This window comes from Panthera tigris, chromosome A1 (assembly GCF_018350195.1).
Source record: "Panthera tigris isolate Pti1 chromosome A1, P.tigris_Pti1_mat1.1, whole genome shotgun sequence".
Taxonomy (NCBI): Eukaryota; Metazoa; Chordata; class Mammalia; order Carnivora; family Felidae; genus Panthera; species Panthera tigris.
Genome location: NC_056660.1, coordinates 203,354,708 through 203,380,289, shown reverse-complemented (window position 1 = coordinate 203,380,289; position 25,582 = coordinate 203,354,708). Strand labels below are relative to the sequence as shown.

Below are 25,582 nucleotides of genomic sequence, written 5' to 3'. Positions count from 1 at the left end.
TTATTTCCATGGATTTCTGACATCATATACTTAAAAAAAAATCCCTACCTTATTCAAATTTCCCCCCACTATATAATATTTATTATACCAACCAAAGTGACACAATCATTGCTCTCAAAAGATAATAGATTGTAAAATCTAATAGATTCTGAGATATAACAGATTGCAACCAATTGGTTAACAACAAAAAGAAAAACCAAAGTAAAATGAACATTTGTGACAATTTACAGAGCTCTGTTTAACTTAATAAATAAGAAGAATATGCTTTGGATAAGGCGTTGCTTCAGCACTTCTCAGAGAATAAGGCACACAATCACTAGCATTACAAATCACAAATGTGTGAGAAAATCTAAAGACAGCAGATGGCACATAGGATCCAAAAAAACAAAGCAAGTGTCTTTAGGGCACTGATGTTTATATCAAAGTGACATTAAACTGTGAAAATGTAAAATTTTATAGCAACCAAATTTTCCTTCTCTAATAATAAAGGTTAATCATTTTTGACAGGTTAACCTGAAAGGACAAAGGAAAAGGCAAATTTCCTAAAACTCCTTCATTTTGAAAAACGTATGTTTTGTCTCTCTGCATCAGGCATATGTTTTAAAAATTATTTAACTGGTATAATATTTTTAAATAGTGTGTAAACAAACTGATAGCAACTAAAACAATTTTAATGACACCTCAGGAGTTTACATCTGAAATAACATTACTGGTAAGTCCTTTTTTTGTGTGAATTCAAATTCCATGGTTATAAGCCATGTATTAATATTTTGTTAATTTCATTATGTTTTTTCAGAACAGTTAAAACCTTAACACATGGGATTCGGGGGCAAAGATACTAAAAAAATAATACTGGGGCGCCTGGGTGGCTCAGTCGGTTGAGAGTCTGACTTTTGATTTCGGCTCAGGTCATGATCTCTCGATTTGTGAGTTCAAGCCCCACATGAGGCTCTGTGCAACAGAGCAGAGCCTGCTTTGGACTCTCTCTCTCCCTCCCCCTCCCCCATTCATGAACACACACTCTCTCTCAAAATAAATAGATGAACTTTAAAAAAAATAATACTTGAGTAATGTTACTCCAGGCAACATATTACAATAATTATTTCCTAAAGTGATTCCTGAAACAATAATCTAGATCTAATATTAGTTACTATCTTTTATGAATATGATGATTTCTTACAAGTGTACTGGCACAGATTCCACCAGTAATCACAACTCACTAAAGTACCTGGCAAATCAAACTTCACTCAGGTTCAACATAGAGGAAAATGAAGAAATCTTAGTGGTCACCATACATCTTATTCAGGATCTCATTTATTCTGGCTCTTTCACTGTTTCAGTATCTCAGGAAAATGTGGACACAAATGCCTTCAAATTAAGCACCCTACAATTTGATCTGTTTTTCATCCTGAAGTGGACTGCCTTAAATGTATACCTCCAGAAAATGTAACTGGATGTTAGTCTACTAGAGCTATTGGTAAAGCCAGATAAACAGAAGACACAATAAAAATATGTCATAGAATAAATGAAACTCTAATATTGTACTAGTGTATTATAGAAGAGAGAAGTAAAATTACAACAAATATATATATATATATATATATATATATATATATATATATATAAGGGTACATGCCTCCTAAGCAAAAGGATTCAGGAATTATAATAATAATTAATATATATTTTTTAGTTTATAATGTCAGCTACCCTTAATTATCGTCTGAACCATTTCCTTCTCTCAGAGTGGCATACAGTTACTTCAGACGTCAATCTGAATTCCATGTTTTGCAGACATCATTTGTCTGGTCCCTGTTAAATACATAACAAATGAACAGATATGAGGTAAAGAGGATGTGATTATGACATAAAGCCAGAATGGCAAAGGAGAAGTTTTTCCAAATGGGCATATCCACAAGCCGTGACGAATTCCATCTCGGATATGATGTGAGGTCCAGGATATAAATAACATCCAGGGGAGAAAGCACCATGAGTCTTTGAGCTTGAAAAGGTGCATAGTAAACTTCAAGGTCAGAGCCACGACAGGTATCACAGTAGAACAGTGAAGAAAAGGTCTTCGTGGAAGAGTCAAAGCAGCCTGCAGGGGAAAGTAGCTGGTATCATTTCCCTCTTGGCAAACAAAATTTTGTAGATGCTTCTTAAGATTCTAAAATATTTTCCAGGAGTCTATTAGAAATGCAATGGAAACATTTTCTATGTCACCTGTGAATACACATATTAAATCTGGTATGTGTAAAGCAAAGAAGATATAGGTGTGAGTAGGATATTTCTTTGCGTTAAAAATGGAATCAAGATCTCAAGAACCTCGCCATCAATTTTTTAAAGTTTTCTATTATTTGCTTAGAAAAGTCACAATATGAACATAATTTATATATCAAATGTATGGTTTGTGTAAATTTGGAGTTTTAGAGAATTATCTGGGGCCTCTAACAGCATTGAAAAAAAATCTCACAACCAAATAAAATATTCTTCTATCAATAAAGGCAAGAAAGACATATTTTGTTGTAACCGGTTTATATTGGCCTTGAATATTTTCAGAATGCACTTACAACAACATTTAGAAAGACTGTATTATTTTATTTTTTTAAGTTTCTTTGTTTTGAGAGAGAGAGAGAGAGAGAGAGACCATGAGTGCATGTGCTAGCTGGGGAAGGGCAGAGAGATCATGACCTGAGCTGAAATCAAGAGTCAGATGCTTCACCGCCTGAGCCATCCAGGCTCCTCTCAATTAGATAACTTCGAATGAAAAGGAAGCCGAGGATAGTGAAAATTGCCTAAATCTGAATCTCCCCACACATCCTCAAAAACACTACAGACAAGGACAAATTATACCAAATCCCACTCGGCATTAGACAGACGTCAGAGAGCACCTAAAACTTCAAATACTCTAAAGCATTAAGATAAACACCACATCAGCGTGCTCTCTTGCACACCTCCACCGCAAGCCAAGAAGGACGAGGAGACCTAAGATTGATCTAAAATTACTAGAAAGAGAAACACTGAAAAGGGCCCTCAAAGATCAGAGCACTGGCTACAAAGCAAAGACTTCAAAGTGTGCATGATTCAAGGCATTACAAGGCACTGGTTCTGGGGGAGAAGATGATAAAGAGGAAGGGAGAGGAACCCTTTGGGGACGGTCAAGAGGAAAAGGAGTAGTGAAAAAAACAACTTAGGTACCTATAAAAAAAAAATTAGGAGGCATAACCTTCCCACCACACTAAAATACAAGACATCTGTTAAAAAAACTGTACCTTGGGGGTGCCTGCGTGGCTCAGTCGGTTAAGCATCTGACTCTTGATTTCGGCTTGGGTCATGGTCTCCCAGTTCTGTGGCTTCGAACCCCACATTAGGCTCTGTGCTGACAGTGTGGAGCCTACTTGGGATTCTGTCTCCCTCTCTCTCTGCCCCTCCCCTGCTCGCTCTCTCTCTCTCTCTCAAAATAAATAAACTTAAAAAAGAGAGAGACAGACACTATACCTTGCCACCCTGTGAAGTCACACGGCTGGGGGGGTCTCTTAAACGCACTACTTAAACCAGGGTTCTCTACTCCCACCAACTGACTAAACATCAATCAGGGAGTTTATGCTACATTCCCCTTCCTTCTCCCTTCTCTACATTTTTAGCTGTTTTATTTCTACTTTGCCGGCACATGTGACATTTCTGTATTGTTACTCAATTCTTGTCTCTACCTTTGTTTTTTGGTTCCATACCCACGCTGTATCGTGCTCCTTAACAGCAGGGTGGGACAAGGGGGCCTGTGGTAGTCCCTACTTGGAAGAAAGCAATAGCCTGAAGTTGACGTGATTAGCAATTATGCTCTGGATATGTCTGACTCTTTACGCATTCATTTGTGAAGTCTATTTATATTAATAGATGCTAAAGAAATTTCTGTTGCTTGGCTTACTTCTAAAACTTCAATCGAGACTTTTCCTTCATAGAAAAATAATGAATAATGGGGGCGCCTGGGTGGCTCAGTTGATTAAGCGTCTGACTTTGGCTCAGGTCATGATCTCGTGGTCTGTGGGTTTGAGCCTCACATTGGACTCCATGCTGACAGCTCAAGAGCCTGGAGCCTGCTTCGGATTCTGTGTCTCCTTCTCTCTCTGCCCCTCCCCTGCTCACGCTCTCTTTCTCTCTCAAAAATAAATAAACATTAAAAAAAAGAAAAATAATAAAGAATAAAAGGACATTATCATAAAATTACAGAAGTAAAAATAGATCACTTAAAAGACGAAGTAACAACAGACATTTAAAAAATAGTATCATAATGGGGTGCCTGGTGGCTCAGTGGGTTAAGCGTTGGACTTCAGCTCAGGTCATGATCTCACAGTTCATGAGTCTGAGCCCCATGTCAGACTCTGTGCTGACAGCCAGGAGCCTGGGGCCTGCTTCAGATTCTGTGTCTTGCTCTCTCTCTCTTTGCCCCTCCCCTGCTTGCACTCTGTCACTCTGTTTCTAAAAAAATGAATAAACATTAAAAAATTTTTTTAAATAGTATCATAAGTACTTAGTTTTGGCACTTATTACTGACGATCACAAACAATTTTATGGTTAAAAACGTTCATATTTCATTTTAAAAAAAGGATCAGTACCAGCACTATGCTATACTTTCTATGCACTACCTCCTTTAATCCTTACAACAACTGGATGAGTTAGAGATGATTTTACAGAGCGGGGAGCCAAGGCTTACAGACAACAAGTAGCTTCCCCACGTTGTACAAACACTGAGTCTGTCTGACTCTTTGGCTCATATTCTTTTTTTTTTTTTAACGTTTATTTATTTTTGAGACAGAGAGAGACAGAGCATGAATGGGGGAGGGTCAGAGAGAGAGAGGGAGACACAGAATCTGAAACAGGCTCCAGGCTCTGAGCCATCAGCCCAGAGCCTGACGCGGGGCTCGAACTCACGGACCGCGAGATCATGACCTGGGCCGAAGTCGGACGCTTAACCGACTGAGCCACCCAGGCGCCCCGTTTGGCTCATATTCTTAACACTACCACTTCTAAGTGAGTCAAAGAATAGTAGGTAGCCTAAATATAGTAGGTAGCCTAAATGTTTTTAAAAATTACCATAGTTAAATTCTAGGTGAACACACTTATGAACCACACGTTCTGTGGTTTAGCTTATCCAAAGCTCTACTAACATTTATTGTGAACTATTTACCACGGTGCATCCTGTAACATGCTCTCTTAACACTCAAGACAACCCAACGAGAACAGTAAAGACAGAATCCACATTTTACAGAAGAGGGCACTGAGGCTTAAAGAAGGAAGGGGCTCTGCTAACACCACCACATACCGGGATTCAAACTCAGGTCTTCTGATGCCAATCTCAAACGCAATGTTATTCTGCCTCCCCTTATAGCCAAAAAGTTACAATGTGTCTTTAATCAGGAATTAGTGATTCCTAACTGATTAAGTGTTTTCATAAGTGAGACAATCTCTGAGAAGTACCTGGTGTGTGACACATAAAGGAAAAAGTGATCATTTCTCGTTTCATTCAACAAATATCTACCGAACACCTACTAGGTGAGCCAGGCTGTGTTCCAGGCAGTGGTGAGCAAGAAAAGTCCTTGCTCTGTGGGTCTGTGTTTCTTTCCTGAAATATTTACAGGTCATAAACACGTAAAAGGTAGGCAAATCTGTTGACACTTAGAAAATATTATCTGAACAGGGGTGCCTGGGTGCCTCTTGATTTTGGCTTAGGTCATGACCCCAGGGTCATGGGATCAAGTCCTGGGTAGGTTCCATGGTGAGCGTGGAGCCTCCTTGAGATTCTCACTCACTCATTCTCTCTCTCTCTCTCTCTCTCTCTCTCTCTCTCTCTCTCCTTCTCCTCTGACCCTCTCTCCCGCTCGTGTGCACGCTCTCTCTCTCTAAAATGAAAAAAAAAAAGCAAAAAGAAAATATTGTCTGAACTGTCATTTTAAGGATAGCTCATTTGCAAAGCTAACAGGTCACTGTATAGCTAAACATCTGAAGCCTCAATGAAATTCCTCAAATTTCGCCACCAGCGACGGTGTCCTAAGGAGTCCCTTGAAATGCACACCTTTGGTTCCAAGAGGGGCTGGGGAATGAATCTACTGAAGTCATTCCCCGGGACTCGGAATCATCTTAAAGCTGCTTCACTGTTACAGAGCACGTAGGAGCTGCATACTAACTGTGAAACATGAAGCGTAAGGGGGAAAATCCTAACTGTGGCCCTGAAGAAAGAACACAGAAAAAAGAACCAGGTTAACTCCGAGAATGACCCCCATTATTTTAAACCAGTTGGCTGATGCTTCCTTCAAGACATGGCTAAGCACCGTCCTCGGTAAAGCCAGCACAGAACTCTTCAGGTACATTTAGTGAGTCCTTGCTCTGTATGCATCCTTGGCACTTTGTGAGGCCAAGTAACTTGATTAGCAACATGTCTGTATTCATCTTCAGGAAAGTACTGAGTGCTCAGAAAAATGGGATGAATGAGCTTTCTTACTTTAAAATAAAGATAACCCCTAGCTCTAAAATGATGCTGTGAAGGTCAATATAATGGTGTTAAAGACCAGAAAAATTAAACATGGATGCCTCTTACCTTTAAAGATAAAGATCCAGCTAGAAAAAAGTGGTCTACATCAATAACAGAGGCTAAAAATCCAGCTAAAATGATTTCTCCAAAGTCAGTTGTCTTCTTGACTCCAATGACAATTGCCCACAACCACATGCCAATCACGCAATGTACTGCATTATCTGAGAGGGCTCGAAGCCAGTCATTTTGCTGAATTATTGAAAACTGAAGAAGTCTGTCAGCTACTAGGCAAAATATTCCCAGACCGAGGCTGGAAAAAAGAGATTCAGTGCTACAAGACTGGAGTAAAGCATGGGTCTTCTCAGCCTCAGATGCCATCACAAATAATACGTCAGTATACAGCAAAAGCCATCAGGAGACAAACTGCTTATTCTTGTTTATATTCCCCAGTCGCCCTAAAATAGAAAGCAAAGAAAAATATTAATGCCACATAGCATTTAAACAAAACAAAATCAGCAATGATTTCACAAATACAAAATCAAATTGTAGAAACTGGTATTTAAAAAAAATTTTTTTTTAAATGTTTTGTTTATTTTTAAGAGACAGGATGTGAGAGGGGGAGGGGCAGAGAGAGAGGGAGACACAGAATCTGAAGCAGGCTCCAGGCTCTGAGCTGTCAGCACGGAGCCCAATGTGGGGCTCGAACCCGTGAACCGTGAGATCATAACATGAGTTGAAGTCAGATGCTTAACCAACTACGCCACCCAGGCACCCCTGGTATTTCTTTTTTTTTTTTTAAACTGTTGTCAGTAATTTCATTTTATTTTTCCCAGCTTTACTGAGATACAACTGATATATAACACTGTATAAGGTTAAGGTGTATAATGTGATGATTTCATATACGCATATATTGTGAAATGATTACCACAGTGTGGTTAACATCTCCGTCACCTCGCATAGTTACCTTTTTGTGCGTGTGGCGAGAACATTTAAGACTACTCTGTTAGTAATTTTCAAGTGTAAGAAAATCGTATTTCTTACATGTTATATACAATATGCCATGTAGCACAAAGAGAATAGGAACACCAGTTTACATGTTAGTATGTATCAAGGTGAATTTAAGAAAGCCCACCAACTGTAATCTATTACTTTGAGGTCATCCATCAGTTCTCTCTCTCAGCAATGTGTGCTACATGGCAGTGGGCATCCGTGTCTGTGTACCCAGCATCTATTTTCCATACTTCTGAAAACAGCATCTCCTTTTAGGAAAACTGCTCATCGCAAGACCCACTCTGGAGCTGACCAGTTAGAATTCCCTGTCTCTCTTAGTAGTAGTAATTTATTAGTAAGTAGTAATTAGTCATCATTTTCCAGTAGTGATTGGACTAGTGGTGAATACTCTAGTGATTAAGGTGACCCAGGCTGGGCCAATCAGACTCCCTTCTAGAATTTTCCTAAGTGGAGCTGGTAGGGGAAAGTTACTCTTCTTACAGACCATGGGCTTCACTACACGGAGCACCCTAAAAACAAAGAACCATAAGGACATCAAGTCCACAGGTCCAGGCTTTTAAGTTTCTCAGAGCTGGCCTCATTCCTGCAGCTTACCTTTTACTTCTAGGAGCTACCCTAGCATTCTTCCAATAAATCCCTTTTTCCTTTCTGTTGCCTCTAACCGAGGAACTTTAATTGATATAAAAAGGCAATCATAATTCTGTGCTTAGTGCTTACCTGGCATAGGATACTGAAATCATTTATACAGTTAAAGTTATCAACATTATGTGATACCTGAAGTTTTTGTTTTATATTGTTCTGTTTTAATTCTGAGACTAAAGAATAACTAAATGACGTATTAAGAATGATTCAACTTCCATTCTGTCATAAAAACTATACATAGCTCATAATATATATTCCGGAATTTATAAGGAAACATTCCTTGAATCAGAAAACAACCTGGAAAAAGATGAACTAAGTTGAAGGCCTTACACCATCTGATTTCAAGTTTTATAAAACCGCAGTAATTAAGACAGTGTGGTACTGATATAAAGATAGACAAATAGATTGATGAAACAGAATAGAAAGTGGGATCAGAAATAGATCCACCCATATACGGTCAATTGATTTTTTTTTTTTAATTTTTTTTTTAACGTTTATTTATTTTTGAGACAGAGAGAGACAGAGCATGAACGGGGGAGGGTCAGAGAGAGGGAGACACAGAATCTGAAACAGGCTCCGGGCTCTGAGCACTCAGCACAGAGCCTGACGCAGGGCTCGAACTCACGGACCACGAGATCGTGACCTGAGCCGAAGTCGGACGCTCAACTGACTGAGCCACCCAGGCGCCCCTACGGTCAATTGATTTTTAACAAACAGGCAAAAGCAAGTAAACAAAGAAAAGATGGTCCTTTCACCAAACACTGCTGGAACAACAGGATATCCATATGTAAAAATAATGAACCTCAGTCCATACTTTACTCCATATACAAAAATTAACTCAAAATGGATTACAGACCTAAAAGTAAGATATAAAACTGTAAAACTCCTGGAAGAAAGCATAGAATATTTTTGTGTCCTTGGATTATGTAAAGAGTTCTTAGAAGCAACATCAAGGGGCGCCTGGGTGGCGCAGTCGGTTAAGCGTCCGACTTCAGCCAGGTCACGATCTCGCAGTCTGTGAGTTCGAGCCCCGCGTCAGGCTCTGGGCTGATGGCTCAGAGCCTGGAGCCTGTTTCCGATTCTGTGTCTCCCTCTCTCTCTGCCCCTCCCCCGTTCATGCTCTGTCTCTCTCTGTCCCAAAAATAAAATAAAATAAAAAAAAAAAAAAAAAAAAAGAAGCAACATCAAAAGGCCAATCTGTTTTTTTAAAAATTGATACACTGAACTTTGTCAAAATTAAGAAGCTCTGCTCTTTGAAAAACATTAAGAGAATGAATCAACAAGCCACAGATTTGGGATAAAATATTTGCGTATCTCGTATTTGCTAAAGGATTTCTACCCAGAACAAAGAATTCTGAAAACACAGTAACAGAAAAATAAACGAATACAAAAATGGGCTAAAGATTTGAAAAGGTCCATTACAAAGATAATATATAGTGGTCAACAAGCACATGAAATATGCTCAATGCCATCAATTATTAGGGAAATGCAAATTAAGGCCACAATGAGATACCCGATATACCTATTGGAATGGCTAAAATTAAAGACTTATCATCCCAAATGTTGAAGAGATGTGGAGCAACCAGAACCCTCACACACGGCTGGTGGAAATATAAAATGGTAACCACTTTTCAGTTTCTCCAAAGTTAAACATACTTCGATCATAGTCATTCTCCTCCCACGTATTTACTGGAGAGAAATGCAAGCATACAGACATACAAAGACTTGTACATGAATGTTCACAGCAGCTTTATCTACATTAGCTCCAAACTGGAAACAGCCCAACTGGCTAAACAAAACATGGAATAAAAAGAAATAAAAAAGTAATACATACAAAAACATTGATGAACCTCAAATACTTAGTGAAATAAACCAAACCAAAAAGAAAAGAAAAATGGAGTAATAGTCAAAACCCATGTAACTAGACAACACAAAGAATGAGTCTTGGGGCACCTGGGTGGCTCAGTCGGTTGAGCGTCCGACTTCGGCTCAGGTCATGATCTCGCGGTCCGTGAGTTCGAGCCCCGCGTCGGGCTCTGTGCTGACAGCTCAGAGCCTGGAGCCTGCTTCAGATTCTGTGTCTCCCTCTCTCTCTGACCCTCCCCCATTCATGCTCTGTCTCTCTCTGTCTCAAAAATAAACATTAAAAAAAATTTAAACAAAACAAAAAAACAAAGAATGAGCCTTAATGTCAACTATGGACTCCAATCAATGCACCAATGTTGGTTTATTAATTGTAACAAGTGTGCCACACTAACACAAAATGTTAATAATAGGGAGAAATATGTATGGAGGGAGAGGTAACATATGGAACACTCTGTACTATCTGCTCAATTTTTCTGTAAACCTAAGACTGCTCTCAAAAATAAAGTCTTAATTTTTAAAAATGACATAAATGAAGGAAATATGGGAAATTTTATAATTGTCCAATATCGGTAATGGATACCCTGTAGTTCATTATTCTATCCTCCACTTTTCTATATATTTAAAATTTTCATTTAGAAATTTTTTAAAGAATACATAATGATTCCATTTATATAAAATCCTAGAAAATGCAAATCAACTTAAGTGACAGAAAGCAGATCAGTGGTTGCCTGGGGAAGGGAGGGACTTAGAAGGATTAAAAAGGAACATAAGGAAACTTTGGAGGAAGAGTTATGTTCACTATCTTGATTATGGTAATAGTTTCATGGTTCATAGTTTCATGTATACATCAAAATGAATCAAAGTCAAGAATGCTAGCTTCTCCTGCAGATCACCCACAGCATCAAAACTGGAGTTGGTGAGAAGCCAATGCAGATTCCATTCTGTCCTTGCTCTCCTCCACATTCAGTTTCCCTTTTTGACTGTCTGCCTAGCTGATCTGCAGCAGCTTCAGGCTCAACAATAGACTCAGAGGCAAGCGTCTGCCCAGAATGCTCTCCCAGCCCCCACAATTACAGAAGGTCTAACCCCTGTCATAAATCCCACATTATTTAGCAGGCAAGTAGTTCTTCTTCTTTGATGGAACTTAATACAAGATCCAGACCATTTTATTGAGTAAGAAGACAACATTGATGGTGTTATTCCCTTCCAATGGAATCTATAAATTTAATATACTCCTAATTACAATCAAAAGGGATTTTCTTTTAGGAACTTCATGAAATGTTTCTAAATTTCATTTAGAAGAGCAAATACCGGGTGCCTGGGTGGCTTACTTGTTAAGCATCTGACTTCGACTCAGGTCATGATTTCACAGTTCATGAATTCGAATCCCACTTTGGGTGAGTTTGTGCCCCGCTTCGGGTGAGCTCGAGCCCTGCTTTGGGTGAACATGAGCTCTGCTTCAGGTAAAATAAAGGAGTAAATGCCAATAAACTTGAAAAAGCAGAGTATCATAAGTACTAAAAGGTGAGTACAAAGTCCAGAAACAGATTGAGTGTGTGTATGGGGGAGTGGGGAATGTGTGTATAATTCTAAACTGATAGAGGAACACTTATTATTTAACTCAGATCCTGTATCAGTTAGGCTTCTTAAGTGCATGGAAAAGAAAAGAAGTAAATGCAAAACACAAAACTTATTAAAAGGATATTGGAAATCACAGACTTGCCAGGTTTTAAGAACCAGGCCTCAAATCTATGCCTCAAGTACCTCAGTGAAAATGACACCAGACAACTGGTCTGGTGACCATCTCCCTACCACTGACCCCAGCTTACACTGCCCAACCCCTGTCACCAGATGTTACCACTGGCATTGGTGTGAAAGCTGCACTGTCTGCTGCGGCCATGAAAGATTCTTGGCAGTATTTGTTGTTGTTCTTTAATCTCAATACAAAATTTGGAGTGGGGCAGCGTGTATGTGTCTGATTGGCTGGCTCTACATTACATGACCAGACCTTTGCTGCAAGGGAGGTTGGAAAAGACAGTACTTAGCCTTTTCAGCATGTATTGTAGAAAGAGTGCTCTTTGTTTCTTCCAGTTGCATTAGAAGAGCAATCTGACAAATATACTATCTGGACAGGAAGTGAGCAGTCCACACTGGTTGTCAGTCTGTTAAGTGCTAAGTAGTACTGGAGAGAGTCAATCATCAGACAAAACCTGAGACTGGGTCATCTGCTTTCAATCTGTGCAATGCACAGTTCTACACAGTAAAGCTGTTAAATCAACTCTAGGTTTTAAAGCTGTTAAATCAAACAACATTCAAATGGATTACAGTTTTGCAATATAATAGACCATTTCCCTGGTTAAATTAAGAAAGGGAATCTGTAGCTGCTTGGAAAATTTCTATGATTAGATAGCTTTTGTAATCAGTTTGATTATCAAGTTTGGGATATTTACATGAATTTGTAAACAGACTTCTACATAGTTCAGCCAGGTAGACTTTTAGAGGGGAGCTCAAAATTATTTTAAAAATATTGATAGACATGACTACATAAGAATGTAAAACTTGTGCATGGCAAAGTTAAAGACAAATGGAGGAAATTTAGAACCTTTATGATGGAGAAAGATTTAAAGTTTTACTTTATTAAGGGCACTTAAAATTAAGAAGGAAAAATAAGTACCCCAGTAATAAAGCGGGCAATGTCTATGGAAAGGCAATTTTGAAAAGGAAGAAATACAAATATCAAAAATTACTAGAAGATTTCAACTTTATTGGTAATCAATTGAATTTAAATTAAAACAATAAGGGGTGCCTGGGTGGCTCAGTTGGTTAAGCGTCCAACTTTGGCTCACATCATGATCTCACTGTCCATGAGTTCGAGTCCTGCATCAGGCTTGCTGCTGTCAGCGGGGAGCCTTCGCCGGATCCTCTGTCTCCCTCTCTCTCTGCCCCATCCCTGCTCATGCACTATCTCTCTCTCTCTCTCTCTCTCTCAAAAGTAAATAAGCATTAATAAATTAATTAAAACAATGAGATTTCAATGAAAGATTGACAAAAAAATTGCTAATACTTTCTGTTAGTAGTGGTAGAGAAATGATCACTCATACTGAGTATTAGCAGGAGTGTAAGTGGGTATAATTTTTAGGGGACAATTTGACAATAAATGTATCAAAAACCAAGGGGCGCCTGGGTGGCTCAGTCGGTTAAGCGGCCGACTTCGGCTCAGGTCATGATCTCACGGTCTGTGAGTTCGAGCCCCGCGTCAGGCTCTGTGCTGACAGCTCAGAGCCTGGAGCCTGTTTCAGATTCTGTGTCTCCCTCTCTCTCTGCCCCTCCCCTGTTCACACTCTGTCTCTCTCTGTCTCAAAAATAAATAAACGTTAAAAAAAAATTAAAAAAAAAAAAACCATTTAAAAATGAACAAATATTTTTGACTCAGCATTTCCAACTCTACAAATTTATCCACAGAAAATAAGTAGATTTAAATACAAAGAGGTATATATGGATATTCAGTATGGCATTGTTTATAATAAGGAAAAATTAGAAATTAAAGGTCCTAAATACAAGACTAGTGAAATTAATTTCAAACAATTAAGCAGCCATTAAAAAACACTTATTTCTGTTTTTACTGACATGAAAAGATGTTCAAAATATTAACATTTAAAAGGCAGCCTGTAAGATAATATGTAAAATATTACTTTTTATTAAAAATATGTACTTATACTGTACATTTAAAAATAGAGAAGACTGTTCATTTGGCTCCTATCTCACTCATGGGCTTACATATGATCATTACTTTTTTCCCCTTGTTTGATTCCCTAAACATTTTCAATGCCTTAATATTATGACCACAAAACCATTAAAGCTACTCTGAAAAGTTAGTCAGAAGTCATTAAACAACTCAGACCATGATGCTTGTCAGCCTCTTCAAAGTATAATTTTTAAAAAGTAAAAGTATATTTATAACATCATAAATATGTATTAATAAAAATATAAGAATATATAACATTAATAAACATTAATAGAGGTGCCTGGGTGGCTCAGGTTAAGCACCCAACTCTTGATTTTGGCTCAGGTCATGATTTCACAGTTTGTGAGTTCAAGGCCTGCATCGGGCTCTGCACTCACGGTGCGGAGCCTGCTTGGGATTCGTTCTCTCCCCTCTCTCTCTACCCCTACCCCACCTGCTCTCTCTTTCAAAAATAAACAAAAAAAAAAAATTAAAATTAAAATAAACCGTAATAAAATTTTATACAATTCTTATAAGCCAAATTTATACTATAAAAATTATTTGTTCCTATTTATGTATTAGTTGACACATGCAAAGACTACAAAAGATTTCTCTATCTCCAGGTGAAATAAACTTATAGAGATTCCTTTAATTCTTTCATATTGTGAAGAAGACTTGCTTTGCACAGACCAACTGTGCAAATGACAATGGAGTCTACGACAATCCTCAAATTCTTGTCATTTGCAATAATGAAATCTGTTCTGAAAAGCACTAAGATTGGGTTTGAGTCTACAGATCTTCCAGGATGAGGAAATAATGATTTCAAAGTACTTTCAAGCAAGAGATAAGACCAAAATGTAAGAATCCAAAAGATACCTCCAAGGTCATGAATCCTTTAATTAAACCTGAGGATTTACAGTCCCATAAATGAATCATTTGTTTCCATTTTACAAATAAACTCTTGACACTTGCATGGATAAAGAAGTCAACATATTTAAAGGTTCAGTGCACATAATTTTAAAGTTTATAAAATATCCCTTTGAACCAAAGCTAGATGCCAGTATCCACTTAGGCAGATGGGAATCGGGACACACAAATTTGAATTAATGACCAAGTCAGAGAGGTGCTGCACTGGCAGCAATATTCCCCTCCTTCAGTGAGCAGTGGCCTGCAAATTAGCCCGAAGGAAAAAGAAGGCCACTCAGGCAGATGAGTGTGAGAGGGAAGACTGTGCACACTCACACAAAAGCCTAACAGAAAAGCTCTGCTGCCACTGAAACTATGCTTATTCAGGAAAACCTTGGTTTGCGAGCATAACTCATTCCGGAAACATGCTTGTAATCCAAAGCACTTGTATGTCAAAGCGGAAGAAATACTGGAAACTCAGATGACTTGTTCCACATCCCAAAAATATTCACATAAAAATCATTACAATACTGTAATATAATACACAACAATAAAGAAAATACAAAATATAAAGACAAATAAATTAACCTGCACTTACCTTTCAAAACCTTCGTGGCTGGTGTGAGGGAGACAAGAGAGAGGGTTATTGTGTAGGATGACTTTCACTATCACTAATGAAATCACTGCTATCTACTGGCTCAATGGAATCCTTTTCTGCATGGGGGCCATTGTATACACTTGCATGGATGTCAACTATACTACATTATTAATAAACTCTTGTCATATACTGTATTTAATGTAACTGGCAATAATGCAGCAGAGGAAAGGGTCTCTATCTGCAGGCAACCTGACCTAGAATGAAGCAAAGCATTCCTAAGCTTACTCATGTATGGAAAAGCAAAGGACTGTTGAAGTGACAAAAAAATACACTATCGCCAGTTTTGGGTACCTTCCAATGTTCTGAAAAATCACTGATTTCTGCCAAACACCACAGCATGAGGCCCAGCATCTGAGCAAGGGAGACGATCACCCACCATCCCGCAGAGAGAAAGAGAGAGAGAAAAGAACGACTGGCTCATTTGTGATCATGTGACATTAGGCATCATGTACTACTCAGTCGCAGAACAAGTTACTCACAACACAAGGTTTTACTGTATATGCATTTATTACAAACTTATTTTCAAATCTTATCTCAGAAAGGAGACAAAAAAAAAGGTCATTATCCACTTAATTGCAAATTGCATTACATCCAAACTCTTTTACTCTTTTTTTAAGATTTTACTTTTAAGTAATCTCTACACCCAACATGGAGCTCGAACTCACAACCCCAAGACCAAGAGTCACATACTCCACTAACTAAGTGGAGTCAGCCAGGTACCCCCATCTTCTTTTACTCTTGAAACAATTTTTAACATCCTAAAATATATTTAAATGTTACCAACCTTGTGTTTTACATAAGTTCAGATTCTAAAAAGACAGGGTAGCTAATGAAGTGTTAAGAGCAAAGTGAAACATCAAAAGATCACTTCAAGTATTTAAATGATGATTCAAATTTAAAGTGACCCGAAAAAGAAGACCTTATTGTTTATAACTATATCGTTGTTTGAATAGGAACACATACACAAAACGGGGCAGCATGAAATACATTTTATAAATGGAAAGTATAAAACAGTTGCTTGATGAGAGAACAACAAAAGACTAATGAGGGAAGTAGATCCCTTAGCCCGTCAAGTTTTTTAGATGCCTGCAGCTCTGCAAACTTCTGGACTGCAAGTACATGGGCCCCTGAGCCAGAATCACCCAGCTAAGCCTTGTCCGAGACCACAGACACAGTGAGATAATACTTGTTAAATGTTTTAAGCCTCTAAGTTTAGGGGTAATTTGTTATACAGTAATAGGTATCTAACACAATACTGTTTCATTCATTCATTCATTCAGAGAGGGCACAAGTGAGCAAAGGGCAGAGAGAGAGAGAGAGAGAGAGAGAGAGAGAGAGAGAATCCCACAAGGGGCAGAGGCAGGGGGGAAAGAGAGAAAGAGAAGCGGGGCTGGTGTTCACCTGAAGCAGGGCTCAGCTCACCCGAAGTGGGGCAGGAGCTCACCTGGAAGCAGGGCTTGAGCTCATCTGATGTGGGATTCGAACTCCTGAACCCTGAGATCATGACCTGAGCCCAAGTCAGATGCTTAATGACTGAGCCACCCAAGGACCTGTTTCCTTTTTTTAAAAAAGGTATAATATGGGAGTGCCTGGGTGGCTCAGTCGGTTGAGTGTCCAACTTTGGCTCAGGTCATGATCTCATGATTCATGAATTCAATACCTGCGTCAGGCTCTGTGCTGACAGCTCAGAGCCTGAAGCCTGCTTCAGCTTTTCTGTCTCCCTCTCTCTCTCTGCCCCTCCCCCTCTCATGCTCTGGCTCTCTCGCGCGCGCTCTCTCTCTCAAAAATAAACATTAAAAAAAGTTAAAAGAATATAATTATGGTCCCAGAAATACAATTCTGACATCTATTCCACTCCAATTATTAGTGCAGATATTTAACATCTCTGGCTTAGATTCTGAGTATGAGAAAGAGAATTTTTTTTTCTTTTGGAAAACGAAATTTAATGAATGTAGTCCTTTTAGTTACTGTCTCTGACTAGGACACCCAAGTGTATCCATTTTTCGTCATACCTTTTTCTACTTCCTACCCCTTCCCTATAAGTAGAATGGACCTCAAAAACCGTAAAATAACGATTTATTCTACATAGTCACTTTTGTTAGGCAGTTCTGTTAAGACTAGTAACTATAATTTTCTCTTAAACCTGTCATGCATAAAACCCAATGTGCACAAGGTATTCGACAAATATTTCAGTATACTAATACAAGGTATAAGCAGGGAAGCAACCCTCAGCCTATGAACTAAACATATTATTTAGGATGACTTCTCATCTCATAACAACCAGTTACCCAGATGATAAATTTCTCCTTATGACTTGTAGCCACTTTCTACAATGGTAAAACTGCCACACCCCATCCCATTACAGTAAAATGTCATCAACTATGGGGCCTTTAAAGTATACATACATAGTAGTAGGGCGCCTGGGTGGCTCAGTCGGTTAAGCGTCCCACTTGGGCTCAGGTCATGATCTCACCGCTTGTGAGTTCGAGCCCCGCGACGGGCTCTGTGCTGACAACTCAGAGCCTGGAGCCTGCTTTGGATTTTCTGTCTCCCTCTCTCTCTGCCCCTCCTCTGCTCATGTTGTCTCTCTCTCAAAAATAAACTTTAAATACATTTTTAAAAAAAGTATACATAGTAGTAATCTTTCCTTAACTCACATAGTCAGTTACTTTAATTATACACTATGATGCATTAATAATCTTAGACAAATATTTCTGCCAAAACAAAGAGCTAACAAATTCCCCATGTAAATGTCACCTACTTCCCTCTCTCATCACACAAATATTTATAAAAACCTGAGGTAAACGTAGTCCCAAATCCAACAACTACCTTTAGTATTGTTTTGCAAAGAAGTCTTTTTCACTGTTGGTGCTGCAAAAGTTCATATATTTAATTTTTTTTTTAATTTTAATTTCTTTAAGTCATCTCTACACCCAAGGTGGGGCTGGAACTCAAACCAGAGATCAAATAGCAGGCTCCGCCCAGTGTGCCAGCTAGACGCCCCAAATACATATATATTTTTAATGCTACAATACCTAGAGCAGATGCCCAATCTAATGCAGCTAATTTGCAAAGGAAGGAAACACAAATCCTCACTTTGACAGAAACTTTTTATAGCCTGAACATAAAATGTTTAATTCCTACACTATTAGTAACAAAACATACAATTCTGAATCTCAGTATATTTTAAATCTCGGCAAATTCCCAAAGCGTTCTTTCCTAAGGCTGGTGTGATGCAATAATCTTAAAAATGCCGATTAAGAAAATGGGGCAGAAGGCCTGGCGTCAACGTTACCAAACGTTCCATGTGCAGGGAAGAGACCGTGTCACACTTTTAACAGTCACGCCTCCAGGGATCCGGGGCGGGCAGGACTGTCGTGCCTGGTAAAGAGGGCAATGGGCAACTCCGGCAAGACCCCCGCCACGCCGCCCTGGGCCAGGGAAACGCCGGGGCACAAAGCCTAGGGGAGGACCCGGTGCTTATGGAATCTCGAAGGAGCGACGAAGCCTGAGGGAGACGCCGGGACTTCGAGCAGATCCCGGGACCATCAGACAGTGACGGCCCACGGGTCCAGTACACCCCGCTTGCTCTTGCGTCCCGCGCGCTCGCCGCCCCTGCAAGCCCACCCCATCCAGACTCTGGAGCTTCGGCCTCCCACCTCAGGACGCAGTTTCGCGGCGTCCACTCCGTCCCCTTCCCGCCCAGTCCCTCGCGGAGCTCAGCCGCACCCACCCTCAGCTCTTCAGGTTGAAGTCCTTCGCAGCACAAACGGCGGCCCCGCCTCTCTTCCCTCCCCTAGGCCGGCACCATAGAGACGCCGGACGCCGGCCAGAGCGGCCCCAGCAACGCCCAAACGTCCGCCGAGAGGACGCCGGGATACTGGCCCCATTCATAACGGACCGGAACGGAAATCTCTGGGGTCGGCTGGTGGAGGTGGTGGGTTCCTGCAGTTTTCTCCTGCCGTACCCCATAAGGAGACCTTTGGGATAGTGGGGGGATAAGTGCAAAGTGCCTTGTTGGTTTCCTCTGTCAAACCTGAGCATTCGTTCTTGGCTGTGCCGGCGCCGTGCCCCAGACTTGGCCGATATACCCATAATGCACCCTCCCTGGCGGCCAGAAAGCTGAGAAAGCAGAAGTGGCCTCACCGAATGTCGGAGGCACAGGCCATACGCTCAGACGCTTGAGCTGGGAGCCACAGGCCGTCTTGGCTCCCGAAGAGGTAGAGAAATGTCTTTCAAGTTGGGCGTCGGAGAGTTTTTCAGGAGACGGAGACACCACGCGGCTTTGCGGGTCGGCCGCTCCTCCATAGCGCTCCAACGCCCCCTTGGGGAATTCTTGATAATTATACTTCGCCACTTTGTGGGTGGACAGTGGGTGCTACACTTTATTGTAGCAGCAGTGGCAGGCCTGGCTTAATCATGACTGCTAAACGCACAGGAGCTGAAAAAACTGCGTAAAATGTAGCTTGACCCTAATTAACCAAACTCACAAGATGCAGCTTTTTAATGGGACTATGGTCAGGTCCCAGCCTGTCTTTTGCCTGAGTGAGCACCGAGGAGATGTCTAGCTTGGCACTGGCTCTAGGAAGCACTGGCCCAAAAGAATAGGCTCAAAGAGGGGCATTGCTTTCTTCTTCCTACCTACAGTTTCTCAGAACAAGTGTCAGATGGAAAGCAAGGGTAGTAGTGGGATTATATTAATCATAGAGTTGAAAGAGAATTCTGTAGTAGAAAGTGAGATCTTCAATATCAAGCAAACTCCTAGGCCTCTCACAAAACCCTGAAGTGTGACTCAGTTTCTCGGTGATAGAACTTTTCATTGCTTGCCACACTCTTGGTCCTTAGCCAGTGGAAAAGATTCAACTGAGGAAAACGATACACAATTTAACTCACATAGTTTAAAAGCTAATCAAAAAGAACACATTAACCACAATATGGGGTGCTTTTAGTCATGATAAGGACAATTTGTCTCAATTGTAGTAACAATTTCACATTGCCCTTATGGCAGCATTGTACATCTTATACTCCAGGCTTTCTAGAGCTATAGAAGAACAACATGGAAGGCTTCCTGCAACCAAAACCAAAGAGAAAGGGTTAGTTCTTTTCTGTGCAGTCAGCCTACAGCCCGAAGGCACTGATTCATTTCTACAATACATACTGAATTCTCTGTGTGCTGAACACCATGTTTAGTAACAGGCTATAGAATGACTTTATGGAGCTCAAGTTCTAGCGAAGGATCTAGACTACAAAGAAACAAAAGTTGTACAACTACAGTATGTGCTATAAAGGAAATAACTAGGGTGATGTAATAGAGACTAATGGGGGAGGCCCTTCTGAAGAAGTAATAATTGGTGCTGAGATTTAAAGGTGGCAAGGAGCCCAGAGAGAAGCTATCAAGAGAACACTGTGCCCATTCAAGTCACTGACATTATCACTCCTAATCTATGCTCTACTTCATTTCCTTTTTCTCCTTGTTTCCTATGTTCTTTCTTCCATGTCAAGAAGCTGGTCTTTTCTAGAAATCAGAAGTTAATCAGAATATTTTTGCTATATTTGTCAAATCTTGAAGTCTCTTTAGTGTGTGGTTTTGTTATTTCCCAATTGGCAAGGTTCTAATAAACAGCACTTTTGATGAGCTCATTTTAGTTGCACACACTTGTATAGCATCAGTTTTTTTCAGATGTTCAAAAGAAATTAATAAGCCAATTCAGATAAAATTGGTCTTTGATGAAGTGCTCAATTCTTAGCTTGAAGCAATATTGCCTGTATGATTTAAAGATCTAATTCTCTTTGGGCAGTTCTGTTGAAAAATATTTGGAGACACCAAAGAGCAAATGACCAAATGCACAAAATTCTGCATATTTAAAAAGGAAAAAAAAAAAAAAACCCTTGAGGATTAATAGTAAATGCTCCGCAAGATAAAACAGTAACAACTATGATTTTATAAATTTTTTTTCATAAATATGAAATAATTGTTCAAAATTCTAAAATATTTCTTTATTAATAAGGTACATTATAAATATATATCTTAAAATTTACAAGTTAGGTAACCCCCAAAGTTAACTGTCATTTTTTCATATAATCATTGCACAGAAGTAATATATGTAATTTCTTGGCTTACTAGTAATACTAGTCACTTGAAACAACATCCTTAAGGTTTGTGATTCACTTTTTAGAATTTAATAGAAGACAGTCAATATCTTGAAGGATTTCAGAGGTTTTTTTCAATGCCACTGATACTCTCTTTTCATTAACTTCTTCCAGCAAGGTTTCTGAAGGTTTTGGTTCATAATGATCAGATGACCGTTCATTTTCTTTGTTGGAAATCTGGTTTAGGATACCACTATTCTCCAGTAACACTAAGTTGCTTAGTTAAGGAGTTTTTTCCCCACATTTTTCATTATATAAGTACTTTTAATTTCAGAAAGCCTGGTCTTCATATTAAAATATTATTTCTCTGTTAGGAAGGTCTCTTAGATTCATAATAGATTTGGTACTTTAGAACTTATCAAGTCTACCCCTTATTGATAAAGAAACTAGTTAGAGTAGAAGAGAAGAAGAAAGGAAAGAGTAGGTATGTGTGTGTATTTGGATGGAAATTTGGTGATAGGAGATGAAAAGAATTAAAATCTCAACATTCCTTTAAGTGAAGAAGTGATATGGGACTAAAAGAACAAAAGAGTGACAGGAATATAAATAATCTATGTGTTGTATTTTTTAATTTAAAAAAGATCTAGAATGAAAAGAAACCTGTCCTCTGTTGCAGAGCTACTTTATTATTTGAATAGGATTACAGAAAAATCATTAGATAAATTTAAATGAATGAGGTGGGAACTTACAGAACAAAAAGTTTCTTAAGAAAATGAGCCCAGTTATATGTCAACAAATTGGACAACCTAGAAGAAACAGATAAATTCCTAGAAACAGACAACCTACCAAGACTGAATCATGAAAGAGAGAATCTGAATAGATCAATCACTAATAAGGAGGTTGAATCAGTAATCCAGAACCTCCAAATAAATAAGAGCTCAGGGCCAGATGGTTTCACTGGTGAATTCCTCCAAGCACTGAAAAAGAATTAATACCAATCCTTCTCAAACTCTTCCAAAAAATAGAAGTGGAGGGAGTATGTCCAAACTCAAATCTTTAAGTCCAGCATTACCCTGACAACCAAAACCAGACAAGAACACTGGTCAGAAAAAATTATCGGGGTGCCTGGCTGGCTCAGTCAGAAGAGTATATGACTCTTCATCTCAGGGTCACAGATTCAAGCCCCATATTGGGTGAAGAGATTGCTTTTGAATAAATAAATAAATGAAAAAATAAATAAATGTTAAAAAAATTACAGGCCAATATTCCTGATGAATATAAATGCAAAAAAAATCCTCAAAAGATTAGCAAATGGAATCAACAATACCTTAAAATGATCATACACCATAATCAAATCAACTGAGATTTATTCCAGAAATGCATGGATGTTTCAACATATGAAAATCAGTCAATGTGATACACCACATTAACAAAATGAAGGATAAAAATTACCTGATTATCTCAATAGATGTAGAAAAACTGTCAACAAACTGGGTATAGAAGGAATGTACCTCATGATAATAAAGGTCACATATGACTAACCCACAGCTAACATCATACTCAATGGTGAAAAACTGAAAGCTTTTCCTCTAAGATCAGGAATAAGACAAGGATGCCCACTCTCGCCAGTGTTATTCAACATAATGTCCTAGCCAGAGCAATTAGGCAAAAAAGAAAAGGAATTCAAGTCAGAAAAAGTAAAACTGTTTCTATTTGCAGATGATATGATATTATATATAGAAGATCCTAAAGACTCCACCAAAAACTGTTAGAACCAATAAATTCAGTAAAGTTTCATGATGTAAAATCAATGTACAAAAAAATCAATTAAATACGCTAATAACAAACTATCAGAAATTAAGAAAACAATCCCATTTATAATTATATCAAAAAGAATAAAATGCCTAGAAATATATTTAAGCAAGAAAGTGAAAGATCTATATGCTAAGACATTCATGATGGAAACTGAAGAAGACACAAATAAATGAAAAGCTATTTTGTACTCCTAAATTGGAAGAATTAATATTGTTAAAATGTCCATGCCACCCAAAACAATGTACAAATACAATTCAATCTCTATCAAATTCCAATAGCATTTTTCAAAGAAACATAATAAACAATCCTAAAATTTGCACAGAACCACAAAAGAACCCAAAGAGCCAAATCTTAAGAACAAAGCTGGAGGCATAATGCTTCCTGATCTCAAACTATATTACAAAGTTATAGTAATCAAAACAGTATAGCATGGGGAAAAGGATAGACACATAGATCAATGGAACAGAATAGAGAGCCCAGAAATAAACCCACGTAATACACGGTCAATTAATTTACAACCAAGAAGCCAAGAATATACAATGGGGGAAAAGATGGTCTCTTCAATAAATGGTGCTGGAAAAACTGGACCCTTATCTTACACCCTACACAAATATCAACTCAAAATGGGCTGAAAACTTGAATATAAGACCTGAAACCATAAAACCCCTAGAAGAAACCACGGGGTAAGGTCCTTGACATCAGTCTTGGCAGTGATTTTTTTGGATTTGATAACAAAGCAAAGACAACAAAAGCAAAAATAAACAAATGGAAGTACATCAAACTTAAAAGCTTCTGCACAGCAAAGGGCACCATCAACAAAATGAAAAGACAATCTATGAAATCAGAGGATGTATTTGCAAATCATATATTTGATAAGAGGTTAATATCCAAAATACATAAAGAGCTCATACAACTAAATAGCAAAAAAAAAAAAAACTGATAAAAAAATGGGCAGAGAAACTGAATAGATATTTTTTCAAAGACATACAAATGGTCAATAGGTATATGGAAAAGTGCTCAACATCACAAATTATCAGGGAAATGCAAATCAAAACCACAGTGAGGTCTCACCTCATATGCATTTGAATGGCTATCATCAAAAAGACAATAGTTAACAAGTGCTGGTAAGGATGTGGAGAAAAGAGAACCCTTGTGTACCTTGGTGTCAATGTAAATTGGTGTAGACACTATGGAAAACAGTATGGAAGCTCCTCAAAAAATTAAAAAAAGAACTATCATACCATTCAGCAATTCAAATTCTGCAGATATATCCAAAGGAAATGACATCAGGATCTCAAAGAGATATCTGCATTCCCATGTTCATTGCAGCATTATTCACAATAGCCAAGATATGGAAACAAACCAAGTGTCCAGTAACAAACGAACGGATAAAGAAGATATGGTATAGGGGCACCTGGGCGGCTCAGTCGGTTAAGCGTCCGACTTCAGCTCAGGTCATGATCTCACTACTTGGGAGTTCAAGCCCCGCATTGGGCTCTGTGCTGACAGCTCAGAGCTTGGAGTCTGCTTCAGATTTTGTCTCCGTCTCTCTGCCCCTTCCCTGTTCACGTGTCTCTCTCTCTCCTTTCTCTCTCTAATATAAAATAAAAAATTAAAAAAAAAAAAAAAAAAGAGAGAGATGGTAGATGTATACAATGGAATACTACTCAGCCATGAGAAATAAGGAAATCCTGCCATTTAAAACACAGAAGGATTCTGAGGGTATTATGCTAAGTGAAATAAGCCAGACAGAAACACAAATACTGCAGTGTCATTTATATGTGGAATTTTTTAAAAAAGTCAAACTGATAGAAACAGTAAAAATGGTTTCCAGGGGGTGGGGGTGGATAAAATAGAGATTAGTAAAAGACAAACTTCCAGCTCTAAATTGTATAAGGTCTGAGGATCTAATGTATAACATGGTGACTACAGTAGATAACCTTATGTTGTATGGTTGAGGTTTGCTAGAAGAATGGAACTCAGAGGTTCTTACCAAAAAAAGGGTGGGGAGAGGAAGGAATAGATATGGGGCATATAGATATAGATATGTGAGGTGACATGGGTGTTCATTATTAACAAGACAGGGTAATCCTTTCACAAGATGTGTGTGTCAAGTCACCACAACGTACACCTTAAATCTCTTACAATTTTGTCAGTTATACCTCAATAAAGCAGAAATTAAAAATAAAAGAATTTTTAATAATAAATATCCTAAGAAAAAAGAAAGAAAAAGTCAGACATAGGTCTGTTATAATTTAGAATATAATTATATAAGTGAAAAAGTCTCCATAGGAGACCTTAACCCTAGTTCACTGTCCCCTGCCCTATTCAAACTCACTCAAAAGTA

General features: G+C 38.7%; 2 protein-coding genes across 8 annotated transcripts in view; both read right to left on the bottom strand.

The window, feature by feature from the left end:
• Positions 1 to 1,633: 1,633 nt before the first annotated feature.
• Positions 1,634 to 19,586, bottom strand: TMEM267 (transmembrane protein 267). Of its 6 annotated transcripts, XM_042995217.1 has the most exons (4): positions 19,064 to 19,090; positions 18,626 to 18,711; positions 6,590 to 6,978; positions 1,634 to 2,095 (listed from the first exon to the last, which is right to left on the bottom strand). In XM_042995217.1, exons 3-4 carry the CDS (start codon positions 6,899 to 6,901, stop codon positions 1,760 to 1,762), a joined length of 648 nt encoding a protein of 215 aa, XP_042851151.1. In that variant the 5' UTR covers positions 6,902 to 6,978; positions 18,626 to 18,711; positions 19,064 to 19,090; the 3' UTR covers positions 1,634 to 1,759. The 6 variants fall into 6 exon arrangements, with proteins under 6 accessions (XP_042851151.1, XP_007095482.1, XP_007095481.1 ...); XM_007095420.3 differs by lacking the exons at positions 18,626 to 18,711; positions 19,064 to 19,090 and adding an exon at positions 19,477 to 19,586; XM_007095419.3 differs by lacking the exon at positions 18,626 to 18,711 and having other exon boundaries at positions 19,064 to 19,121.
• Positions 19,587 to 21,352: 1,766 nt separating this feature from the next.
• Positions 21,353 to 25,582, bottom strand: part of CA1H5orf34 (chromosome A1 C5orf34 homolog) — a 31,674-nt gene continuing 27,444 nt past the window's right edge. For both annotated transcript variants that reach the window (XM_007095418.3, XM_007095417.3), the window contains exon 13: positions 21,353 to 21,689. In XM_007095418.3, the coding sequence (XP_007095480.2) occupies positions 21,496 to 21,689 (194 nt within the window). In that variant the 3' untranslated portion in view covers positions 21,353 to 21,495. The remainder of the gene's footprint in view (positions 21,690 to 25,582) is intronic.